The sequence below is a fragment of the Mercenaria mercenaria genome, chromosome 1 (assembly GCF_021730395.1).
Source record: "Mercenaria mercenaria strain notata chromosome 1, MADL_Memer_1, whole genome shotgun sequence".
Lineage (NCBI taxonomy): Eukaryota > Metazoa > Mollusca > Bivalvia > Venerida > Veneridae > Mercenaria > Mercenaria mercenaria.
The window spans coordinates 100,794,156-100,821,680 of record NC_069361.1 but is presented as its reverse complement, the minus strand read 5'-3'; the positions used below and the strand labels follow the sequence as shown (position 1 = coordinate 100,821,680).

Sequence of the window (27,525 nt, the reverse complement as noted above, 5' to 3'; positions counted from 1 at the left end):
AAAAACGCTGCTTCACTTCATGTCAATTTTCACTGGATGCTATTTATATTTTACGGAACAGTTTAAGGGGAACTGTGACACATTAATGTAAATGGGTCAATAGCGCCGACATATGAATGTCACAACAACAGTGACAAAAGCAGAAAGTAACTGATAAATGTCAATACGTAAATTATTTTGCAAATCTAAAGTGAAAATAGATACAGTTATACTTGTCATTCTGTTTTATTCTATAGCTGTGTCAGTTTGAGTAAAATAGAAAGACAAGAGTTCACTCACTTAGAAAGATTTGTGTAGAATTATATTATAGCAGTTTTTCACATGTTTTGATCTTTAGGAAGTAAAATTTAGCGATTACATGATTTTGGTATTACACTTGTGTAACAACTTTGAAGTTGTTTTAAGTATAGGACACATGGGTCGAACTGACTTGGTGTATGATAGATAAGAGATGACATGAGGGTCATGATAAACCTATATCACTCACCTGTTAAACCTGGCCTTGGAATCATCAAGATAAACATTCTGGCCAAGTTTCATGAAGATAGGGTCATAAATGTGGCCTCTACAGTGTTAACAAGCTTTTCCTTTGATATGAGTGGTGACCTAGTTTTTGTCCCCACATGACCCAGTTTCAAACCTGGCCTAGGAATCACCAAGATAAACATTCTTACCAAGTTTCATGAAGGTAGGGTCATAAATATGGCCTCTAGGGTGTTAACAAGCTTTTCCTTTGATTTGACCGGGTGACCTAGTTTTTGACCCAGTTTTGAACTTGGTCTAGGAATCATCAAGATCAAAATTCTGACCAAGTTTCATGAAAATAGGATCATAAATGCTGCTTCTGGGGTGTTAACAAGCTGTTCCTTTGATTTCACCAGGTGACCTAGTTTTTGACCCCACATGACCCAGTTTCGAACTTCGCCTAGAGATCATCAAGATAAACAGTCTGTGCAAGTTAGTATCAAATCAAAGCAAAAATGAAACCTTTATAATTATGGCTGAAAGGGCCAAAATAGAAAATTTTGCCTCTTTCAGGGCAGTTACTCTAGAACCCATGATGGAATCTGGCCGGTTTTCGAAAGGAACCGAGACCTTAAGTTGTGTGTACTGTAAGTGTGGTTAAAATGTCAATTCTATCATGTTCACAAGGTAAAAATTAACAAAATTTGGCTCTTTCAGGGGTTAATCAGGGGCTGTAACTCCAGAATCTATGATTGGATCAGACATATTCATCATGGAATCCAAGATCTATCGTTAAATATATTTTGCAAGTCTGTATCAAATCAAACCATAAATAAAGTCTGTATATGGCTGCAAAAGCCAAAATAGCAAATTTTGGCCCTTTAAGGGGCCATAACTCTAGAAACCATGATGGGATCTGGCCAGTTTTCAAAAGGAACCGAGATATTATGCCAATACAAGTTGTGTGCAAGTTTGATTAAAACTGATCGCAAAATGTTGTCTCTATCGTGTTCACAAGAAATTGTGGACGGATGGACGACAGACGAAGGGCGATCACAAAAGCCCACCTTGTCACTACCTGACAGGTGAGCTTAAAAATTGATCTATCAGCAGGAAAAGCTTACATGTGGTAAAAAGAATATCACATTTGTGTCTTTTCACATTGAATTTATTAAACTTGTTAAATAAAATTGATGAAATGCTCGGTAGAGCTTTGTAGCTCATTATTTCATTCAACTCCTTTAATAAATTCAATACAAAAAGACACTTATGTAAGATCTTCTATTTATCAAACATTTGTTTTATTCCATGTTCCTTTAAAGATGTACTACGCTCATCTTTTACATAAGCATTTCATCATTAGATATTGATTGAAATCCAGAAAATTCTCATCAGCATTTTTAACTTGGCTGAATATATAAACTAACTGTGCTGCAATCACAATTTAAAAAATCTATGTAGTAACAGCTATTTATTCCAAACAAACTTCCAGATTTTTAGCAGCATTCCTACTGTTTTGTTTGTACATTTTTAAGTATATGTAGTATTTAAACCGAACAAACTACAGTCAAGACTGCCTTAACGACCCCCTGAATTTAGCGACTCCCTGTCATATGCGACCCTATTTTATGCTCCGGACGCAATTTACTATTAAAAGAGTCTGGATTAAGCAACCCCTGCCTTACGCGACAAGCGACTGTGAAACCGGGCTCCCGAATCGATATTTAGACCGTTTTCAGCGACTTTGAGACGCTCCCTCGCAAGAGTTACCGTTCTTTATCTCGCGTGAAGTTGTTTGAGACGAGAACTTATTTGTTTACAAAAAATGGCTGATGAAAAACGTAAAAAAGAACTGTTTTGACATTAGAACAGCGTGTTAAGGCACTTGAATTGCTCGATTAGGGAAAACCAGCGTATAAAGTCGCTGAAGAATTCGGAGTCGGTGCACAAATTAACTTTATTCCTGGTGAAACAAAAATATGGCGGTATTTAACAGGAAACGACGAAGTAAACAAAGATTAAAGATGCAGTCAATAATCAAATAAATGTCAATGAACAATTAGTACACAAAAATATAAATATCATAAACCTCAGTGTGTAAATAGTTCAAATGGAACATTTATATTTTACTGCTCCACTTTATTTCTTTATTTTCTTGCCAGATCATGAGCTTAAATTTGTTTTATCAACATCATACGAATGATGCAAATTATTTGAAATTTATATTTTATCAATATGCAATTAAAGAAATAGTATTTAATCATTTTCCACTCCTACCTTAAAAGAGGCCAATATATAAGTATCCGATATTCATAACTTTAATTGGAAAAATATATGAAACCAGCGTCATCCTGTTAAGTGTGACTGTTTTAAGAGACTCCCTGTCATATGTGACCTTATTCGCTGCTTCCCAAAGTCGGTCTCTTAAAACAGTCTCGACTGTACATGTATACTCACAAACATTATTTCATTATTGCATAGATAATATCCAGAAATTGTTCATATCTTCAAATATGAGATATGGGCATTGTATAGCTTTAAAATTGTATAAATGACGTTTGTTTTATTCAAAATAAGCTCATGCAAGAGAATTATGTATTGTACGACGTTAATAACATAAAACCCATTTTTAGCATCAAAAACAAACAACTCTGATCTATCATTTGAAGATGATGATAAATTAATTTAAAAAATGGCCGCCATTTTGATGACATCATAAACTGGTCCAGTCGCGGAACTGAGACTGGCGACATGACTTAAAATGAACTTCAAACATTACCGAACATATTAGTATATGTTGCCATTAATCTTTTTTCCATTTGCATGGGACCAAAAAATTTTAGCTCTAAGCAAACACACTACATGCCCTGTCAACTTCAGATACATCTGGAAACATGCCCATGTCCAATTAGATACATCTGGAGACATGCCAATTTCCACTTAGATACATATGGAGACATGCCCTGTCAACTTAAGATACATCTGGAGACATGCATACATCCACTAAGATACGTATAGCTGGAGATGTACCCATGTCCACTGAAATACATCTGTAGAAATGCCCATGTCAACTTAGATACATCAGGAGGTATACCCATATCAACTTAGATACATCTGAAGACATGCTCGTTTCAACTTAGATACATCTGGAGACATGCCACATGTAAAGATAGATACATCTGGAGATATACCCACATCAACTTAGATACATCTGTAGACATGCCCATGTCAACTTAGATACATCTGGAGACATGCCCCCTGTCAACTTAGATACATCTGGAGATATATCCATGTCAAATTAGATACATCCGGCCATCTCTGACAGAGTAAAGACACTTAGATACTTATGCCAATGTCAACTTAGATACATATAACATGCCCCATGTAAAGTTAAGATACATCTAGAGACATACCCACTACAACCGAGATACATCTGTAGACATACACACATCAACCTAGATACATCTGGATACATACCCACAACAACCTAGATACATCTGTAACCATACCCACATCAGCCTAGATACATCTGTAGACATGCCAATGTCAACTTAGATACATCTTGAGACATGCCCCATGTCAACTTAGATACATCTGAAGTGAAGACATGCCAATGTCAACTTAGATACATCTGGAGATATACCCCATGTAAAGATAGATACATGTGGAGATATACCCCATGTAAAGATAGATATTTCTGGAGATATACCCACATCAACTTAGATACATCTGGATACATACCAACATCAACCTAGATACATCTATAGACATACCCACATCAACCTAGATACATCTGTAGATATGCCCATGTCAACTTAGATACATCTGGAGACATGCCCCATGTCAACTTAGATACATCTGAAGACATGCCCATGTCAACTTAGATACATCTGGAGACATGCCCCATGTAAAGATAGATACATCTGGAGATCTAAGATACATCTGGAGATATACACATGTCAGCTTAGATACATCTGGCCATCTTTGACAGAGTGAATTATGAGTCACATTTCTCACAGTCTGTCAAAATGTTTTAAATCATTATTTATCGAATTGACCAAAATGCATAATACCATATATTTAATGTTTAATTCAACTTAATTTTGAAGCAAGAGCTCTGCAAAGCTGGGCAATATATGCATGAAGTTTAAGATCAGAGGCAGAAATAAAGTTCAAAGAAATTTTTTGGGTGTGTCAGGGGGAGGGGATGTAATGTGGGGTGGGTGGGGGTAGGACAGGAGGGGGATTTTGTGTGGCAAAATATTAACGCACAAGAAACTTTTAGTTTAAAGTCAATACCTTGTACAGGTTACAAGTTGTGCTCTGGACATGAAAGATGATAGACAGATTTGACATCTAAGATCAATTTGTGACCTTAACCTTTAACCTATCCATATGGTTTATGCAATATGCAGTCCAAGTTTGAAGTCTATAGTTTGAATGGTTATTAGGTTATGCTATGGAAATGAAATATAACAGACAGATATGACATTGCTTTAACCTGAGGTGCCATCCCAGTTCATGCCTTCCACATACTGGCTCATCCCCATCTACTTACAGACCAAGTTAAAAGACAGTATCTTGAATGTTTATTAAGTTACTTTCCAGCCAGGAAATATGAAGACAATTTTAACCTCATGCGCTCTGCATATCATCTCATCGCCACCTATCTATATGCTAAGTTTGAAGTAAATATCTTGAACAGTTATCAAGTTACGCTTCAGACAAGAAATATGCAAAAAAGATATACAGGAGGACAGACAGAAGCACATGCCATCACACAATCCATCCATTTTTTCAAAACAGTTGTACAATGAAATGTACTAAACATATCTCAATTCAGCTCTCATGTTTTGAACAGCTAACACCTTGAAATAATCATATTCATTCCGTCTCTTGTCATTTACATAACTTTCTTCTTCACATGAGCTAAGTCATATTTGCCACGTACACATTTCAATCTCACACCAGGCACATCCTTAAGTCTGCCTCCCCTACACAAAACTATGCTGTGTTCTTGTAAATTATGTCCTTCACCAGGCACATATGCAGTTGCTTCTTGTCCGTTGGTCAATCTCACACGAACACATTTACGATTAGCAGAGTTTGGTTTCTTAGGTTTTTTAATCATAACTTTTATAACTACACCACGTTTTTGAGGTGCACCTTCTAACACTGCAGACCTAGGCGCTTTCTTTTTCCACCGCGGTCCAGATCGATGCATGCATGATAGAGTTGCCATACAGCGTGAAAACAGACTGGTACTAAAGTTTGAGCCAGAAATCTGAGAAAATTGACTTGTTCCTTGTCTGCTAGAATGTGTACTCTGCATATGACCAGCTCCCTGTTTAACACAACATTGCTGCAGTGTAGCTGAAACAGACATGAGAAGCAGGTTAATTAAGGTTGTTTATTTTTCTTTAAAGCACAGAAAAGGTATGATACATTTAACCCATCTAAACATGTCCAAAATCTAAGATAATTCATAATAATTTCTTAAAGTTTTTGTAAACATAAAAGTAGATTTTGCTATATATATTATGTGGGTGATAATGACGACTTGAAGTCATTTTGTGATTTCAAAGAGAGAAAGAAAATTCTGAGAGTGCTTCAAAACTTTAGCCAAGAGTCTGATAGAATCAAGTAGAGAAACTTTCCATTTCATTTGTAGTCAAGATTACAATGAACAAGGACTAAGAATATGCACTTACAAAATGTTCTTGATGTCAGTTGTGTGAGCTGTCTGTTAATTGGAGCACAAATCCTCTGTAACACTGACATGTTCTCAGGCCTGAAACATCCCACAGAATAAAATATGTTTATACTATATCACAAAATTAGGGCATTCTTAGAGGAAGAACAAAATCTTGAATTGCTTATAAATTGACAATCACTCAAATTATAATAATAATAATACAAGTTAAAAAGGGGGATAACTCTGTCAAAATTCAAATCAGAGTTATGGGGATTGTTTCTCCTGGTGTAGACTTTGACAGTTAATAAATGTTTTAAGTTTCAAGTCAATAGCTTTGACAGTAACAGAGATATTTGACTTTATCAAAAACCTAAACCAACGGCGTTACCGACACCGGCGGGGCAAATGCAATTTAACCCATTTGAGTTATTGCTTACACTTTCATAACTTGTTTCAGTTATCATAAAATATTACAAAGCCCTCCTATGCCAATTCCTCATTTTGAATGAGACTAATGCAATTATTTCCTGAATCCTTGACCTTTTATCTTTCCAGCTATGCAGTAAAATTGTTTACGCAAGGCTGATAAAATTTTACGCAAAAGTTTTAAAGCTATAAAACTCTTAACATCCCATTATGCATATCAGGTTATGATACGACTAAAAGAGAATTTGATTAACCACAGTTTGCTACTAATTTCATTTTAAAGGTCACTTTGTGAGAACAGCAAAAAGACTTTTTTTGAGTAACTTACCTGAGTTAACTATATTTTATAACTAATACAGGTTACAAAATGCTTGAAAAAGTAACTGAAATAGGTTACATAACTTAAAACAGTTACACCCCTGACTGTAGAAAGCTGATTATATGATTCTGATATAAATATCAAAAAGAAATCTAAAATTCCCTGTAGGGAAAAGGAGAAAATCATTTTTTTTCTAGTTTTCAGGGGAGATAACTCAAGAAAAACCAAAATTATCAGGGGAGGTAATCTGAAGGAATTTTTTGAGAACTTCTGTCACTATATAACTTGTCAATATGCACCTTATTTCTTCTGTGAACATTGCCAGCACATCAAGTGTGGAACCACTGGTAATTATATTAATTATCATTTTATCGGTTTTTAAATAACTTCTGTTATCAAATTTTTCCAGATATTAAAAAAGTTAAGTTAAATTCAACAAAAATACAGAACAGACCATGTTGTTTATTTTCACCAAGGTATTTAACAATACATCATGAAGTTAGGAAAAATATTAACCTATCATATAAAATATTAATCACATCAGATTTTTTGTTTGTTTCTTGATTAGTATACAATAAGTTATTTGATTGTTTGTTTTCCCATTTTTTTTGTTACAGGTATCACATGTGTTGATAACAAGAAAGCCGTAGATGAGGGCAGGGACCTTCAGTTTGAAGAATTTCGTTTCACACGTAGAAAATACAGTGGATGATAAATTATAGTGTTTCATAATCGGACCAAAAGTGCCTCACACACAATCGATTGTCGCCGACCTGGAAAAATTCACTAATAAATTATACCTTAAATTACAATTGTAAAAAATGAAGACTTCCACTATAGGTAGTATAAATTACAATTATGAAGAGTTCAGCTGTAAAATTGAATTCACTGCCAATTTTGTAGAATTAATTCATTATTAAAACGAATAATCAAAATTTTTAGGTCCTATGTTTTACTTATTGTTGTTACAGGTAGAGGTAATGGATGCTGAGGTTGAACCAGGTATCACCAGCTCAACCAATCCTTTACAGAGTTTATGTGTATAGATGAAAGTGGTAATATTTGTTAAAATATTTATGTGATATTAAATATAAGTTGTGTTTTTTTCAAATGTGCTTACATATGTGTCATTGATTATTACATAAGGACTAAGTTGCTGAATATGTTGATTAAATATGTGCTAACGTTCTGCTGTTAGGCTTCTTTGATCCAAAGAGCTATAAAAATAAATAGATTGGCAACTTGAAAGGCATATAGAGCAAATCTCGCCAACCTCCCGTGACAAAAAAACGAGATCTTGTTTACCGGAAGTGGCGCTTTCTCCACGCGCCATTTTGTATGCGAAAGCAATTATTCATCGGTAAAATAATTATCACCGTATGACCATGCTTCTTTCGATGGCAAAAAAACCGTGTACTTCGTGTCTTAAGACCATTTCACATATAACTAATTTTGTTTTAGAAGCTAACATGTATTTCAAATGTAGTTTTAAAGGTACAAATTGTAACTCCATGCTCGCCGATGTTTGTTTTTAGTAAGATAACGCCGAATCACGCCCTGACACGAGCTCACGCGAGATTACAGCCAGTTGCCATTCTGTGTATTTTATACTTATTTGTTTGATCTGAGACTGCTCAACACCTACCATTAATCAAAGATCAATCAAGTATAACAATACATCATTTAACACCTATTTAATCACTATAAATAATCAGGGGGTGAAACATCTAGGCGTGAAACAACCAGGAGGTGAAAAGTCTTGATACCTTCGAGAATATGATGTGACAGGTGCGAGGATCTAGAGATATCTACCCTGACACCACTTTAAATAAACAACAGACTGCCGATTTCACTAAATTGCATAAACAAAACATAAAATATACATTCATAAAATGTCACCAAAACGTCCTTAAGTAATTAATATTTGGACTACACTAGCCACTGCCATTTAAGCTTGTCTACTGCCATTTGTATTTTAAAGTTGGAGCAGAGAAACTGCAATTGCATTACGGCAACTTTTGAAATATTTGTATCACAACTGCAGCCCTTGAGGCCACAGTACCTACCCCACTGATAACTTATGAAATCTTGTGGTAACTGCATAATCCGGAATATAGGCACTATCCGAAATTAGCGAAGTTTGTGCTCTATTCAGAAAAAGTATTAAGAACTGGGAATAAAATATATATTTAAACATTTCGATACATAGTTATGATAAAACATGATGTGCAAATGCCTTTATATACCCATATGGCGGCATGAATGACAGATACTTACGTTTCTAATGACCTTGCATGTGGTGAGAAAATCGACTTGACACCGGTAGATAACTGATAAGTCGTTATATATTTTTTTCCAAAAAATTATGTATTTCGTAGGATAATAAATTACTGTTGTGATTTTGTTGATATTAGAATACGAATGTAAAGTTAAGTATTTTTTACAATAAAAGGGCTATTTTTTAGCAAAGCAGATTATTAGTTTCTAAGAACTTTTCCCTATAAGATGATCACGTGACTATGTACATGAAGTATGCAGTGACACGTTTGTTGACATTTTAAAATTACAGTTTTCTTGCAAATTACAAAATGACAATTGCTCAAAAGGATTGGGGCTTACACCACCTTGCTGCCATGCAGTTTGTAGCAGGTGGATGTGCAGGTATATCTCTTACATCAAAAGAAAACAGCTCAAACAAAATCAGTTTGACAGGCTACAGTTTTTTACTGATAATAATCTAGATCTATGTTTAGATTTAGAGCATAGACACTTGGGGTCAGGATCATCACCTACACCGTTCCAGCCAACTGTTTACAAAATGTCATAGGCTAGACTAGTTTAGAAAATGTCATATTCTGCAACATTCACATTCCACCTGCCAGTTTACCCGAAAGGGGCTTAAGCAGTATGAAAAGATGGATAGAAAGATATGTCTTCTCCTAGCTCTGGAGCGACTATACATGTGGGGATTGGAATATGGCATTTATCCTAGTTTATCTTATTGTCCAATTGAAGCGTATGTTGTAAGTTATATTCCAGGGCTATAAACTATATATATGTAGCTATTTTTATTTAGGGGCCCAGACTGTCAAAAATAAATGTTTAACATTAGGTATATGGGCATTTTGTCTAACAATTTACGGGCCCAGCCCAAAATCTAGGGGTCATGAGCTACTGGGCCCCAGCTAATTTATATCCCTGTATTCCTCCATTATCTGTGCGCTTACGCCATACAGTTTATATCGTCTTTTCTGGAGGCTGAGTGAAAGTCTCGGAAACCATTTGTTGTATTTTTTGTTGAAAACATAAGTTCTACCATGAAATTTTTGCCTGCATCTGTTTTTGAATGCAAGATATCGATATTAATGTTTCATTTGCCGTGTAAAAATAGCTAAATCTAGGCTTGTTTTACCCAGAGAGAAAGATGTTTTTTATATACATAATGCTAATTGTCTTGTTGTTCAGGGTATTTAGATCAAAGATTTTATGACATATTTTGATAGAATTAGCAAGTCGTAGCTGTAAACAGTTGCCTGAAAATATTTTTTATCATATTGCTTTATTCTTCACCATTTAAAAGTGTGTTCAACATAGGGTACTTTTTTCTGCAGTTTTATCTAGAAGTTTAGAGTCGGAATCAGCTTCAAAGCAATGCTTGCTACTAGATGTAAATTCATTGTCGGCCTTTTTTAAAAATTTCATTGTTATTATAATTTAAATACATTGTATTTTTCACATGTCAGATTTACGATTGAATTAATTGTTGGAGTTTAAACAGCAATCTCATTTGAGTTATTCTATACATGCAAAAAGAATGTTTCTGTATGTAGAAATTTAACATTCTAAACAATTATTACTGTAATTACTGCTATAATTATAATCTACACCTTTTGAGTGAGAAAAGTGTCAGCTTTCTGTTGACATTTTATTGATTCATATCCCACCAAAATCGGTCATTTGATAAATTTTTGAAGTTACGTGGTGAAATATTTATGTGAGCTACTTACGCTAAATACATGCTTACCGATAATGGCGAAAACAAAATATCAATCGCTAATGGCTGATCGCTATATACAGGTATGGATGACAATATAACACAGATAAATGTATTGATTGATATGGAGTGTCAACTCCCCGTATTAGACCTTCCTGCCTAGCCTTACTAATTCGGCTTATCAAGATCATTTCTGAGTTTAAGTAATAAGATAAGATAAGATAAATTTTATTTTGAGTCGGCAAGACAAGTAACAATACAACATAAGCACTCTAGGTGCTTTTGAACCGACTATGTGTTAACAAATTTATAAGGAACAAAGGTAAAACAAGCTATAAAAGAAGGACATGATTAAAAGACATATGAACATTAAAATTATTTTTGTTGCAAATTAACCTAAAAATTATATCTAGCACAAATACAGGACATTATAATGACATTGCACAATCGGGGAGAATCTAGTATATAAAACAAACCATACATATAGCACATGAAAGAAAAATAAAATGACATGGCAACATTTTGATGTGGAACTGATAAGTGACAGGTAAAATCAGAGTTAACAGAAATAGCTGAAACTCACAAATACTTACTTACAAACTCCAGTGTGTTCTTTTTGTACAGTTAAAACATGGTGACTACTTTACAAAACAGTATTTTGTACTCCAGAAGTACTGTTTTATCAAACGTAAGAAGAATGATTCTGCTCTGAATTATTGAATCCAGTGTCAAATATGCAGGACTAGTGCACAACTTAATCATGTAAAGTTTCACCTCTCTGTAATTTTATGCTACATTGACATTATTATTATTATTATTATTATTATTATTATTATACCAGATTGATATAGACATGAGGTGGACACTGGACAGACATATATTTTTGGGACTTTGATGTCCTGTTATTTTTTATTGAATTATGCCCCCTTTTTATACAAAAATATATTTGTTCTTAATGAATTCAATATTGGTATATATATTATCTTATTCTATATTAAATGAACATGTGAATGTGTTAGGGTCCATAGTTGACTATATTGGCTGAACTTAGCACCCTTTCTTGCGACATTACAATATTATGCCATCAAGCATTCTCAGTAGGCATTTTGTTTTACAATGCTGACACCATTCTTCTCTTTTTTTCCAGGTTTTGTAGAAGTTTCAATAATGCACCCTTTGGATTTGGTGAAGACCAGATTTCAGATACAGAGGGGGCCTGAAGACCCCAACAGATATACCTCACTTGCTGATTGCTTCAAGAAAATGTACAGAAATGAAGGGTACATAAAAGTTAAGAGTGCTCTCATTTTGTATATATTATAATTATGCTAATACTGTGGACTTTATATAATTAATTAGCAGCCAACTACAAATACATTAGCATTAAATACCTGAATCCATTATATGTTGAGTGCTTCTGTTTCTTAACCTTTAGCCTGCTAAATTTCTAAAATGGACTGGTCCATCATTCAATTTGGGCAGTACCACTTCTAATTCAAAGAGGTGTTCACTGAAAATTTTCTGACTGAACAGCGAACAGTGCAGACCATGATCAGCCTGCAAAAGGCTGATCTTGGTCTGCACTGGTTGCAAAGGCAAAATCACTTGCTGGCAGGAGGCTGAAGGTTAAACAATTCATTTCTTATTCTTGAAAAACCAGCTAATAGTTACAATGAATTTAACATACTTAACAGGCAGTGTCATTTCTGTACCAGGCTGGCATTTTTTTTGTATTGAAAATAAAGGAAAAAGTTGCATTGATTACATACATGTATAGCTCATCCATTAAGTCAAGTGATTAATGTGCTTAAGGATATTGACCCACACTGACAACATTTTGGAATGAAATCAGACTTGCTTTAGCTCCTTATAAATGTGCATTCCATATATTTGCAGGCCTTTGTCATTTTATAAAGGAATATTACCTCCATTACTTGCTGAGACACCAAAGAGGGCTGTTAAATTCTTCACTTTCGAACGATATAAACATTTGTTTGCATATGGTGGATATCTGCCACAGTCAATGGTATTAATTGTTATATCCTATCTTATTATATTATCAAAAATAGCTGGGAGGAAGTTTAGAGTTAACGGTGTAACCATGAGTTAGCAGTGTAAATGGAAAGAAATTTAGAGTTTCAGTGTAAATGAGAGGACTACTTTTTTGAGCTATTGTGATGGTGCTGTGTCTGTCGTCTGTTGTCCTCTGGTGTTACTCACTTATCTTAAATCACCTCTTCTCATGAACCATGTGGTGGATAGTCATTCAAAATATCCTTGCATGGACCTCTCTGATGTTTGTTCAAATGGTTCCACTTGTCCCTTACAGGGGTTGCATGCATCTTCTTCTCATCTCATGAATGGACGATCACCAAGCTTGGTCTGTAGATCCTTGTAAGGTTCTCCCTCAAGTTTATTCAGATTGTTTCACTTGGTTGCAAAAAAGAAACACCTGAGTTATAAATAGAGAACAATAACAACATCTGCTTGTAAACTACTATAACGGATCTTCACCAAATTTGGTCTGTAGCATCCTTGTAAGGTTCTCTTTCAAGCTTGTTCAGATGGTTCGCGTTGACTCCTTTACAGGACCAGCAGAAATAAAAATAGCAAAACATTAAATTGACTTTTTTCAAGAACCACTCATCAGTGGACCTTCATCAGACTCTGTCCTTTTGACAACTTCTTGTCATGGACTACCTGGTGTGTTTTCACCAAACTTGGTACATAGCATCTTTGTATTGATCTCTCCCAAATACATTTAAATGATTCTGCTTGATCCCTTTAAGGGGTCAACAGGGCTAAAAATAGAATAAAACAAGAATCATGTCACCACTACATGTTATATGCCCTCTGAAAATGCTTGAAAGAATAGTAAGTAAAGAAGGGCCATTGCTCCAAAATGATAACCAGATAGGAAGGTCTGAAAATATGCACATGTCCACTTCATGTTAAATATATATATTCATATAAGTTCCTTTTCAGTTGGATGGAAGGGGCAGGTGTTTTTAAGTCCAAAACAGGGACATAACTTAAAAATGAGTATTGGGCATGAAAGTCCCAACAATACATGTGTGTTCACTTCATGTTGATGATGTATACTAAATTTCATTTGAATTGGTTGGAAACTATAGGAGGAGTAGAGTACACAAGGTACAATTATTGTAGTTGTAATGTGGCTAAGTCCATAAAAAGGCATAATTAAAAAAAATGATAAAGGACATGAAAGTCTCTGCATTATGCTTATGTCCACTTCATGTTGAAGATGTATGCCTTTAAGTACACAAGAAAGTGTGACAGAGGGACAGATTTTCAAACACTATTTGCCTTGGGTGTTCAACACTGGGGGCATAAAAATGTTTAACAAATATTTCCAATGAACTGTATGATGAATCTTCAATAAAATTTTGTTTGTAAAATTCTTGTTAGGTCCTATCTTGAATTTGTTCAAATTGTTCTTTTGCACCCATTTAAGTGGCTACTGTAGCTGAATGATAATAGAAAAACACTTTTAAACAATTTCTTCACATTACCCACTTGATAGATCTTCACCAAACTTGGTTTTAGCATCCTTGCATTGACCTCTCTCAAGTTTGTTCAAATGGTTCTATTAGACTCCTCGTAAAGGCTTCTAGAGCTAAAAATAGAGAAAAAAAACAAAACATTTAAACACTGTTTTCTCATAAACTGTTTGATATATCTTTCACCAAACTTTTTCTGTAGAAGCCTTGTCTGGTTTTGGACTATCAAGTGCCTATTGAAAGGTCAGATTTTAGGGTCAGAAACAATAAATCAACTTCAGTTCTTATCTTTTTCTGTGGCTGAGTGTCTGTTGAATTTATTACCGGTATATTTTTGGTTAAAATTGCACTTAACGTGCTGGAGAAGTACTGCAGTAAAGTTTACATGCACTGAGCGGATATTACATGTATTTACCAGCAGATGAGTGGATATGTTGAGCCCTGGGTTCTGCTTGACCCCATTAAGGGGCTGCCAGGACTAAAAACAGAAACATTGTTTCATGAACTGCTTCACTAAAATTTTGTCTAAAGCATTCTTGTAAAGTCCTCCTCATAAAATCTTCCATGGATGTTAGTAAAAATAAAAAGTGCTACAATTCTTTTTTCAGGCTTGTACATTTGCTGGACTGCGGTCCATTCTGTTTCACCACTTTAACATGCATTTGACACCATTTCAGATTTTTACACTTGCTGGACTGTGTTCAGGACTTACAGAAGCTGTAGTTATAAATCCATTTGAAGTTATCAAAGTAAAGTTACAAGCTGAGAGGAATGTTCTACTGTCTGAGGTATGTACAGAATAAATTCCACTATATGTTCTTTCTAATATTTATGAAAGATAAAACTTGCTGAAATTACATATTATTTGTGGGGGACTAATTTTCATGGATTTCAAGCTTTAGTCAAAAATAAAATCTTAACAAACAAGAAAATACACACTCATTTTATGTTCAAAAGGTAAGATCCTGAAACATTCCTGCACAAAATAGTCACTTTGATCCAAACCATGAAATTTCATTCCCACAAGTTTGAATAATTTCACAGGATATTATAGTGTTTTCAAACTGGCTTTATCATAGATGTGAGGTCTGCTGCAAAATCCTGAGTCACAGCAGATCAAGGTTCTATCACAGGATCTGAAAACACTTGTTTACTGACAATTTTTTACATGGTCACATGTAAATGTTGTAAATCAAATACACATGCGTAATTCCAATTGTCTGGTTAAAGTTGACCCAACATTGGCATTTTTGTTGACACTTGCAGTGGCACCCTAAAATTACATCTTGTTAGAACATTAAGGTAGTATACAAGAAAAACGGTGTAACATTAGGGCATTACAGAATTTTTACATATTATGGTTGCTGAAATGACAGTGATAGGGCCTATTTGTTGTAAACTTCTTATATATATCTAGTGCATTGATACAAAAAAAGTTGTATATAAGGTTTTACCTCTTGTCTGTTAGAAATAGTTTCTCACTGTAGAAACTGAATTATATCAAAGCATGATATTATGTCAGAAAGTTGATTTCTGACACTTTCATAACTAATACAATAATTGACCATTACAGCAAAAGAGCACATATGCAACAGCTCGAGAGATTCTACGGGAGCATGGTTTTAGTTCTCAGGGATTCGGCAAGGGTTTGACAGCTACATTAGGAAGACATGGTGTGTTTAACATGGTCTATTTTGGATTTTACCACAATATCAAGGGGATGATCCCTGAAGCTGAGGTATAGGCTAGTTGCTTACATTACATACTTGTGGCCAGATTGTCTGACCAGATAGAGTGGTGTTGTTGACATTATAGATTTTTACTTCAGCTGCTGACACTCTAATGGCATTGTCTTACTCACATATCTTGCTTTTCTACCTGTCTGACACTCACATTGCATTGTCTTACTCACATATCTTGCTTTTCTACCTGTCTGTCACTCACATATCTTGCATGTCTACCTGTCTGATACTCATATATATTGCCCTTCTGCCTTTCTTGCATTCTCATCTCTTGCCTTTGTACCTGTCTGTCACTCACATATCTTACTCATATATCTTGCCTCTCTACCTGTCTGTCACACACATATCTTACTCACATATCTTGCCTCTCTACCTGTCTGTCATTCACATATCTTACCTCTCTACCTGTCTGTCATTTACATATCTTACCACTCTACCTGTCTGTCATTCACATATCTTACATATCTTACCTCTCTACCTGTCTGTCATTGCCATGTCTTACATATCTTACCTCTCTACCTGTCTGTCATTGCCATGTCTTACATATCTTACCTCTCTACCTGTCTGTCATTGCCATGTCTTACATATCTTACCTCTCTACCTGTCTGTCATTGCCATGTCTTACATATCTTACCTCTCTACCTGTCTGTCATTCACATATCTTACATATCCTGCCTCTCTGCCTGTCTGTCACTGACAGAATGCTATCCAGTCTAAGTCTCGTAAATATATATTATACCGTTTATGTTTTGACCGAGTCACAATAACTACAGAAACAATATTTTATTTTAAATAGATATTGATAAAACTTCATTTAGTGCTATAAGGATAATTCAGCCTCTATTTTAATTGTTGGTAATGTTTAATCAGATAATTAGCAAACCTTATTTTCAAGTTCTAGAATAAAAACAGGCTTACAATAAAACCAGTCCTAAAATAGATGCAGTTCTAGAGTAGATGCAGCCCTAGAATAGAAACAGTCCTAAAATAGATGCAGTTCTAGAGTAGATGCAGCCCTAGAATAGAAACAGTCCTAAAATAGATGCAGTTCTAGAGTAGATGCAGCCCTAGAATAGAACCAGTCCTAAAATAAATGCAGTTCTAGAGTAGATGCAGCCCTAGAATAGAACCAGTCCTAAAATAAATGCAGTTCTAGAGTAGATGCAGCCCTAGAATAGAAACAGTCTTAAAAAAGATGCAGTTCTAGAGTAGATGCAGCCCTAGAATAGAACCAGTCCTAAAATAAATGCAGTTATAGGGTAGATGCAGCCCTACAATAAAACCAGTCCTAAAATAGATGCAGTTCTAGAGTAGGTGCAGCCCTAGAATAGAAACAGTCCTAAACTAGATGCAGTTCTGGAGTAGATGCAGCCCTAGAATAGAAACAGTCCTAAAATAGATGCAGTCCTAGAATAGGTACAGTTTTAAAACAGATACAGTTCAAGAATAGATGCAACCCTAGAATAGAAATAGTCCTAAAATAGATGCAGTTCAAGAATAGATGCAACCCTAGAATAGAAACAGTCCTAAAATAGATGCAGCCCTAGAATAGAAACATTCCTAAAATAGATGCAGCCCTAGAATAGAAACAGTCTTAAAGTAGATGCAGTTCAAGAGTAGATGCAGCCCTAGAAGAGGTACAGTTTTAAAACAGATACAGTTCAAGAATAGATGCAACCCTAGCATAGAACCAGTCCGAAAATAGTTGCAGTCCTAGAATAGCAATACTCCTAGAACAGATGCAGTCCTAGAAGAGATTCTTACCAAGAATACATACAGTTCTAGAATAGATGCAGTCCTGGAATAGCTGTAGTTCTAGAATACATTCAGTCCTTAAATAGATGCAGTCCTAGAATAGATTTAGGTTTAGAATAGACAAGGTCCTAGAGTAGATGCTGTCCTAAAATAGAAACAGTCCTTGAATAGTAGTAATTCTAGAATGCATGCAGCCCTAGAATAGATTCATGCCAAGAATAGATACAGTCCAAGAATAGATACAGACCTAGAATAGATGCAGTTTTTGAATAGATAAATCCTAGAATAGATACAGTCGTAGAATAGATAAGTCCTAGGATAGATACAGTCGAAGAACAGATATAGTCCAAGAACAGATAAAGTCCTAGAATAGATACAGTTCAAGAATACATGCTGTCCTAGAATAGATACAATTCTATAATACATTCCTAGATTAAATGCAGTCCTGGAATAGATACAGTCCTAGAATAGGAACAGTGAACAGAAAATAATCTATTGACAGGATCAGAAGCTGGAGATTTTGCGGAGATTTCTGATTGGTCTAGCCAGTGGGACACTGTCTTCTGTAATAAATATTCCATTTGATGTAGCCAAAAGTCGTATACAGGGTCCACAACCAGTACCTGGGGAAATAAAATATAGAACGTGTTTTGCTACCATCGCAACTGTATATAAAGAAGAAGGGTAGGTTTTCAAATTTTGTACAAAATGGTTGAAGTTAAAATTAAAACATCATATCAAAAAATTTATTCAGTATTAATTAAACCTGTTTGTAAACATTAGACTGATAGTGATAATCTTGACTGCATATATTCTATTCGGTTTCCTCACCAGTGAGACAGACTAGTCATAATAGAATACCAGCATGAGATTAACTTTCCCCACATTGCTTATTTCACACTGGTCACAGATTTCTTTATCCTGTGATGTCTTTATAGTTTAACTGCATTATTTTTGCTAAAGTTTACTCAGCCTATCATATACATTGCCATATAGTAATGGTATTTGAGAAATCATTAACACTTGATGACATCATTAGTTTTACTATGACACTGTTATAGTCTGGTATGTTTTCAATAATTAATGGGTGATAAGTAAAATAAACAATGAAAAAAATAATATATAACACCAGTTTAGTTGTTATTTGGGAATTGTTCTATTTGAGATATGTCCAAAAACTTGATAAAACCTGGAACAACTGATACGGGGACTGGAAACTGGCATTTATCTTATCTGATGCTGTCGTCCAATCGAAGCGTATGCCGTAGGTTATTCTGCTATTACTCAAACACTTACGCCTTACAGTTTAACTCGTCCTTTCAGTGAAAATCTGGGAAAGCATTTGTTGAATTTTTTGTTGAAAAAAAAGTTCTGCCATGAAATTATTGCCTGCATCTGTTTTTAAATGGAAAATATCTACATTAATGTTACTTTTCGCCCTGTGAAAATGGCTAAACCTAGACTTGTCTTACCCAGAGAGAAAGATGTCGTTTTTTACATGATATTTGCCTTGTTGATTCAGAGTATTTAGAATAAAAAAATTAGGACATATTTTAATGAAAATAGCAAGTCAAAACTGTAAACTGTTGCCTGAAAATATTTGTTTATGATATTGCTCTGTTCTTCACCATTTAAATGCGTGTTAAACCTAGATGATTTTCTGCAGTTTTATCTAAAAGTTCGGAATACTAAATGTAAATTCGTTGTCGGCCTTTTTAAAAAAAAAATTGTTATTTTAATTTAAATACATTGTATTTTTCACACGTCAGTTTTAAGATTAAATTTATTAAACTAATTTTTGGAGTTTAAACAACAATTTCGTTTGAATTATTCCCTACGTTCAAGAAGAATGTTTGTTTCTGTATGTAGAAATCTGACATTATAAACAATAATTATAATTATGGCTCTACAAGATTAAGAAAAGTGTCAGCTTTCTATTATTTTCCATTTTTTTATTCAAATCCAACAAAAATCGGCCCTTTGATAAAGGTTTGAAGTTACGTGGTAAAATATTTCTTCAGGGAAGTGAGCTTGAGTTAATTCATAATAATTAAGCATATCACCACATGCAGTCGCATGCTGTTTTTGCTTCAGAATCCCTTTAGATCAATCTCTGATCATCTAATTATCGCCACTTAACATGTGACGGATAAACCCTTTGAACAATAAGTGTTATAGCTCCATGATTAACATGAGGTAATATGCTAATTACGCGCTAATCGATAGTGGCGAAAACAAAATATCGATCGCTAACGACTGGTCGATATTTACAGGTATGGATGACAGCATAGCACAGATAAATGTATTGATTTATACGGAGTTTCTACTCCCCGTATTAGACCTTCCTGATAGAACCTTGTTTCAGTACAAAATCTGTTATGATTTCCTTACCCACAACTCAAAGGCATTGTAGATTCACTTTGTCTCACATCTAAAAACTTCTTTATTTTTATAAGTCGTAATATTTTAATTACATTATTTATGCCAAGATTTATGCTTAATTTCATAAAATTTTACCATATTAAGTGTCGGATGGCCATGTTTTGTTTTTCTTCCAAAAATCAACATCTTATCTACACACTTGGTGATGTCATTGTTATATGACAAAATTGTTTCATGACATCACTGTTATGGTGTGGTATATGTTTCCAATAATGTGGTAATACATGCACTTTTAACCCTGACCCTGCTAAATTTCTGTAATGAACTTGTCCATCTATCAATTTGGACACTACCATTAACTGTTAAAAGGGGTGCATACCAAAAAGATACTGACTGAATGGTGAACAGTACAGGTCATGATCTACACTGGTCGCAAAGGCAGTATCAGTCATGTCCAGCATGATAAGGGTTAATGGTCAGATTGGTGAGAAAATTAATGTACCATACCTGTTGAATAGAGGTAATAAAGAAATCCCATCCTTGGTTTTAGGTAAGTCCAAAACCTTGGTAGAACCTCATTTTTGGACAAAATTTCAACCTCAGTTTGGGGGTTCCTTATCTACAACTCAAGGGCATGGTAGATCCATTTTGTTAAACTAAACAAGAGCACCAGAGTGTTTGATATACTTTAGAATGGATTGTTATTATATGATACTCTTAACTGTTTCTTTCAGGTTCTTTGCTCTGTATAAAGGACTGTTACCAAAGATGCTTAGGTTGGGACCAGGTAATCTTTTAACATTGATATTTATACCTGTTTTTCAATCAGTAATTCATTTTAATCATTTTTAGTGATTTTAAAAAGGGATTACTTTTTTAAGGTAAATTTAAAGGGTAAAGGTAAATTTTATTTACTGTCGCTTTGTGAAACAGTTAAGATAAGCTCTGTAGAGCTTTTGAGCAACCCTTTAATAAACTTATGCATGTTTTACTTTTTACATGTACTTTTATTTGCATAAACTGGATTGTATTATGTTTAAAGTCAAACAAGAAGTGAGATTTAAGTATTATAATGTTGTTGTTGTTTTCTTTTCCAGGTGGTGCTATTATGTTTCTAGTCTATGAACATGTTTTTGATTGGATGAAGAATAATTTGTGATGATGGATCTGACTAGCCAGTAGTATTTAGAAGCAGAATTCTGATTGGATAATCTATAATCTTTTATTGATGGGAAGATGTAAAGATAAGTTTGATTGGCTGTGGTATTGTCTATGAGGATTATGTTGTCTCAGGATAGTCAGAAAATGATAACTTAAGGTAGTTCTGCACATTTGATTAACTGGAAGTGACAGCATAATGTCAGTTATCCAGAAAACCTATAATAATTATATGGGTGGCATAAATGTTGCCGAGAATCTGTTATGTCCTGTCAGCCTGGGAATCCAGTCTGACAATTTCTAACTTTTTTTCTACCTGCAGTTTGACATGTTGATAATATCAGAAACTCGATGAATGCCAATTAACACTAATTAGGGCAAATTAAGTGGGATCTTTAATGCATAGATATTAGGTATGATTTCATATGACAAAGCGTGATTATTGTCAATGGCTTCCCAGGCTAATGTCCTGTGTATGAAATGCTAAACAGTCAGTATTATGGTCAGCCATGACAATAGATAGGTTTGATGTAAAAATGTTTGAAAATAAGAACATCAGTTAAGCAGCAATGTAAGGATTGCAAATGGTATTTGGCAAGTTGTGAAAAATTAAGAACATGGACCTGTGGACATATGATTAAAAAATCTACATTGCAGAACTTTTTCTACATGTGAAAATGTCATCAAATGTGTGATTTTCCAGTAGGAGCCCATAGTGAAAGTTGACTGCATGGACCATATTTTCAAATCATTCTAACAAAAGTTCAAGCACAAACCCTAACATTTTTATTGGCAGAACTTCCTTCAGATACAATGATGCTTTGAACAAATTTGGTTGAATAAAATTTTATGTTGTAGAACAATATTTGTTTCCGACATGCAGAACTATGCCAAATAGTATTTTTGTTAAAATCAGTTTTTATACTAACAAAAGATTTGCTATATTCCACAAAATATACTGCTATTAATGTTTCTATTATTCAAATGCATGATTTTAGATTTTTATTTAGAATCTCTTCCTTTTTCATTATAAATGATATTTGTAGATTTTTTTAATTGTTTACCAATTTGTAAAGTCTGAGGGTAATTAGGTGCTAAAATATTTTGTTTCACATTTAGTCAGAATATTTGTTTGGGGGCAAATACAGAAAGCCTTAGGTATTTTATATAAATGTATATCGTTTATTGAAAGAGTCAGTTATTAATCATTTACATCAAAACAGTTAAACTTTTTGGAAAAAGAGATATTTTTGCCACGCCATGAGAAAACCAACATAATGCTCCCACGCAGTCTGGTCAGGATCCATGCTGTTCGCTTTCAAAGCCTATTGCAATTAGAGAAACTGTTAGCGAACAGCATGGATCCTGATTGCACGGATGCGCAGGCAGGTCTGGATCCATGCTGGTCGCAAAAGCACTATGTTGGTTTTCTCATGGTGCAGCTCATTTCATAATCATGACTCATAACTTCATAAGACAAAGGCTTTACAAACAAATATCAGCAGGTGTCTAGTCAACTTTGATCATTGCAGTATTTAACTCTATGTGAAAGTATCAAACAAACCAACATGAGATATACACGTGCAGAAACCCAAAACAATGCTTTTGTGCATGAGGTTCTAAATTCCTGACACATGCACAAAAAATCATAGTGCTTTTATGTCCAAGATATTTAATTACTGGGGAATACAATATAATAATAATTATTCAGGTTAACCCAATAGGGAGTTTGTTGTGAGAATTTACACAAGATATAACAAGAAAAAATATTTTATGGGTTGATGAGAGATTTGTCTTGTTAAAACTGTGATACTTTCAGTGAATTGGTTGTGATCTTCATTTTTTCCTGTGTTTGGTACTGTGGAATTGAAGTAATGCTAGTGTAATATTTTTGTTATTACACTAGTGTAATAACATTTTGGCATCAATGTCATTTCAAGTGTAGAAGTCATGCAGATAGATTTTTTTTCTCATTTCCTGCATTTTATCACAGTGACTATGCATGCTTGATTTTAAGTGTGCAGGTGTGTAATCAGAATCTTTAAATTGAGCTTCTAGATGTATTATTTTAGCAGAGTTATGGCCTTTGCATGTAATAATTGTTTACTGTAAAATCATTAATATTTGTGGGGGACTAATTTTCATGGATTTCATGGTTTAGTCAATCCACGAAATTTAATCCCAACGAACAAGTAAAATTCCCATTCATTTTATGTTCAAAAGTTGAAATCCCATCAATTCATATCCCCACGAAACTGCTGTTTTGACCTAAACCACGAAATTTCATGCCCACAAAATTAAATGAATTTACAGTAGTTTTACTCAATATTTCATTTGGTCTATACAGATGCTAAGCAGATTTTTATGTACAGGTGTGTTATGAGGATCTGCTGATCAAGTTTTGTTCATCTTTGATGATTTCAGCTACAGTGGCATTGATTTTGTTAAATGAATAATTTTTCAATCGGTTTGATTTTTGAAGTAGTATTTGATTTTTTAACCAGTGTTTGATTTTTGTTGTTGGTATTTTTGCCTAGTGTTGATGTGTTATTTTTTACTATACATGTAATTTTATTTGTATATTCTGACTGGCATTTATATAAAGTCAACTTATCAGGGAGACTAAAATATATAATAATGTAAAATAAAAGATATGCATTCTCAATGTGCCTATAGTACCGTAATTGTATATTACCTCGATGATTTTTAGGCAGTTGTTTTTAGCTCATCTGATTTTTTGAAAAAAAATGATGAGTTATTGTCATCATTTGAGCGGTTGTCGGCGTCTGCGTCGGCGTTGCCTGGTTAAGTTTTATGTTTAGGTCAGCTTTTCTCCTAAACTATCAAAGCTATTGCTTTGAAACTTGGAATACTTGTTCACCATCATAAGCTGACCCTGTATAGCAAGAAACATAACTCCATCTTGCTTTTTGCAAGATTTATGGCCCCTTTTGTACTTAGAAAATATCAGATTTCTTGGTTAAGTTTTATGTTTAGGTCAACTTTTCTCCTAAACTATCAAAGCTATTGCTTTGAAACTTGGAATACTTGTTCACCATCATAAGCAGACCCTGTACTTTAAGAAACATAACTCCATCTTGCTTTTTGCAAGATTTATTGCCCCTTTTGGACTTAGAAAATCAGTTTTCTTGGTTAAGTTTTATGTTTAGGTCAGCTTTTATCCTAAACTATCAAAGCTATTGCTTTAAAACTTGCAACTCTTGTTCACCATCATAAGTTGACCCTGTACAGCAAGAAACATAACTCCGTCCTGCTTTTTGCAAGATTTATGGCCCCTTTTGGACTTAGAAAATATCAGATTTCTTGGTTAAGTTTTATGTTTAGGTCAACTTTTTCTCTTAAACTATCAAAGCTATTGCTTTGAAACTTGCAACACTTGTTCACCATCATAAGCTGACCCTGTACAGCAAGCAACATAACTCCATCCTGCTTTTTGCAATAATTATTGCCCCTTTTGGACTTAGAAAATCATTTTCTTGGTTGAGTATTATGTTTAAGTCAACTTTTCTCATAAACTATCAAAGCTATTGCTTTAAAACTTGCAACAGTTTTTCACCATCGTAAGTGGACACTGTATATCAAGAAACATAACTCTATCCTGCTTTTTGCAAGAATGATGGCCCTTTTTAGACTTAGAAAATCATGGGTAGGACAATATTTCTATTACACAAAAAAAATCAGATGAGCGTCAGCATCTGCAAGGCGGTGCTCTTGTTATACTGGTTATAATATGTTTTTATGCCCCCGAAGGGAGGCATATAGTTTTTGAACCGTCTGTCTGTCGGTCTGTCAGTCTGTCGGTCTGTCCGCATTTTTCGTGTCCGGTCCATATCTTTGTCATCGATGGATGGATGTTCAAATAACTTGGCATGAATGTGTACCACAGTAAGACGACGTGTCGCACGCAAGACCCAGGTCCGTAGCTCAAAGGTCAAGGTCACACTTAGACATTAAAGGTTATTGCATTGATGGGCGTGTCCGGTCCATATCTTTGTCATCGATGGATGGATTTTCAAATAACTTGGCATGAATGTGTACCACAGTAAGACGACGTGTCGCGCGCAAGACCCAGGTCCGTACCTCAAAGGTCAAGGTCACACTTAGACATTAAGGGATAGTGCATTGATGGGCGTGTCCGGTCCATATCTTTGTCATCGATGGATGGATTTTCAAATAACTTGGCATGAATGTGAACCACAGTAAAGCGATGTGTCGCGCGCAAGACCCAGGTCCGTATCTCAAAGGTCAAGGTCACACTTAGACATTAAGGGATAGTGCATTGATGGGCGTGTCCGGTCCATATCTTTGTCATCGATGGATGGATTTTCAAATAACTTGGCATGAATGTGTACCACAGTAAGACGACATGTCATGTGCAAGACCCAGGTCCGTAGCTCAAAGGTCAAGGTCACACTTAGATGTTAAAGGTCTTTTTTCATGATAGTGCATTGATGGGCGTGTCTGGTCCATATCTTTGTCATTCATGCATGGATTTTAAAATAACTACGCATAAATGTGTGACACAGTAAGACGACGTGTCGCGCGGAAGACCCAGCTCCGTAGGTCAAAGGTCCTAAACTCGAACATCGGCCATAACTATTCATTTAAAGTGCCATCGGGGGCATGTGTCATCCTATGGAGACAGCTCTTGTTTTCGGATACATTAACAAAATGGATATATGTTAGACAGTACTTAATACTTCCCATACTGTTTGTATATAAATTAGTAATTGAAAATATCCTCTTATCAGTATTTCCAGACTAATGCTTCTTGCAAGATTACAAATGTCTTGGAAGTCCATCAATATGCAGATGTAAAATGAGAAAGATATACAAAAAAAACTTTAGTGACTGGGACATGTAAACTGTTGTTAGACAAAAAATGGCATTTACAGTAAAAAAAAAAGCATTTAAAATGCAAGATAGTGGCATTTATAATTTTAGAAAATAGCATTTACAGTGCAAGATGATGTCATTCAAAGTACATGAAAATAACAATAGTGGCAATAGCATTTACAGCACAAGAAAATCACATTTAAATTGCAAGCTAGTATAATAGCATTTATAATGCCTTTTATAATGCAAGAAAATAGCATTTAAGATGCAAGATAGTGGCATTTGTAATGAATGGAGTGTCATTTATAATGCAAGAAAACAGCATTTCAAGGGCAAGATTGTGTATGGACTTTATAATGCAAGAAAATAGCATTTAAGATGCAAGATAGTGGCATTTATAATGAATGGAGTGTCATTTATAATGCAAGAAAACAGCATTTCAAGGGCAAGATTGTGTATGGACTTTATAATGCAAGAAAATAGCATTTAAGATGCAAGATAGTGGCATTTATAATGAATGGAGTGTCATTTATAATGCAAGAAAACAGCATTTCAAGGGCAAGATTGTGTATGGACTTTATCATGCAAGAAAATAGCATTTAAGATGCAAGATAGTGGCATTTGTAATGAATGAAGTGTCATTTATAGTGCAAGAAAACATTTCAAGGGCAAAATTGTCGCATCTGGAATGCAAAATATTAGAAATTTTATTGCATTGATAAGACATGACAATGGCATTTATCATGCAAAAAAATAACATTCACTATGCAAGGCATTGATTTTTTATGGACTCCATCAAGTCAGAATGTAAAACGTAGTAAAACTTGCTGTTATGCTGTTTACAACAGATGCTTATTCTAGTTTTATTGAGGACTTATTTTTTCCCAGTCTTAGCACTATGTATCAGGTGTATACATATTTTTTTTACAAAACAGAAATATATTTCTGTTAGCGAAATACATGTTCTTCTTTACAGATAACTTGTTTATCATTATTAGAGGACATTTTATATGCCTTTTGTTAGAAGTTTTGATGTCATACATTTTACACTATACCAAATATTTTATGTATTGGGAAATCAAAAAACTTTGTTATTTGTTGGTTTTTAATTGGTTGTTTTGAAATAAATTTTAAATTTACCTTTTATTCTTTTTTTAAGCTATCCGTAATTGTCAGCATAGATTTTCAAATATCTGCTGTTCTCAATTTGG

General features: G+C 34.4%; 2 protein-coding genes across 2 annotated transcripts; one reads left to right on the top strand and one right to left on the bottom strand.

The window, feature by feature from the left end:
- Positions 1-1,919: 1,919 nt before the first annotated feature.
- Positions 1,920-9,256, bottom strand: LOC123528803 (40S ribosomal protein S12, mitochondrial-like). The gene is made up of 3 exons (XM_045308813.2): positions 9,183-9,256; positions 6,177-6,256; positions 1,920-5,838 (listed from the first exon to the last, which is right to left on the bottom strand). Exons 2-3 carry the CDS (start codon positions 6,244-6,246, stop codon positions 5,369-5,371), a joined length of 540 nt encoding a protein of 179 aa, XP_045164748.1. The 5' UTR covers positions 6,247-6,256; positions 9,183-9,256; the 3' UTR covers positions 1,920-5,368.
- A 94-nt stretch (positions 9,257-9,350) lies between these two features.
- LOC123528813 (mitochondrial 2-oxodicarboxylate carrier-like) lies at positions 9,351-27,453 on the top strand. Its single transcript, XM_045308824.2, has 8 exons — positions 9,351-9,566; positions 12,047-12,179; positions 12,796-12,925; positions 15,098-15,208; positions 15,994-16,158; positions 18,420-18,601; positions 21,034-21,086; positions 21,397-27,453. The coding sequence occupies exons 1-8, from the start codon at positions 9,494-9,496 to the stop codon at positions 21,456-21,458; spliced, it is 909 nt and encodes a 302-aa protein (XP_045164759.1). The 5' UTR covers positions 9,351-9,493; the 3' UTR covers positions 21,459-27,453.
- Positions 27,454-27,525: the final 72 nt, after the last annotated feature.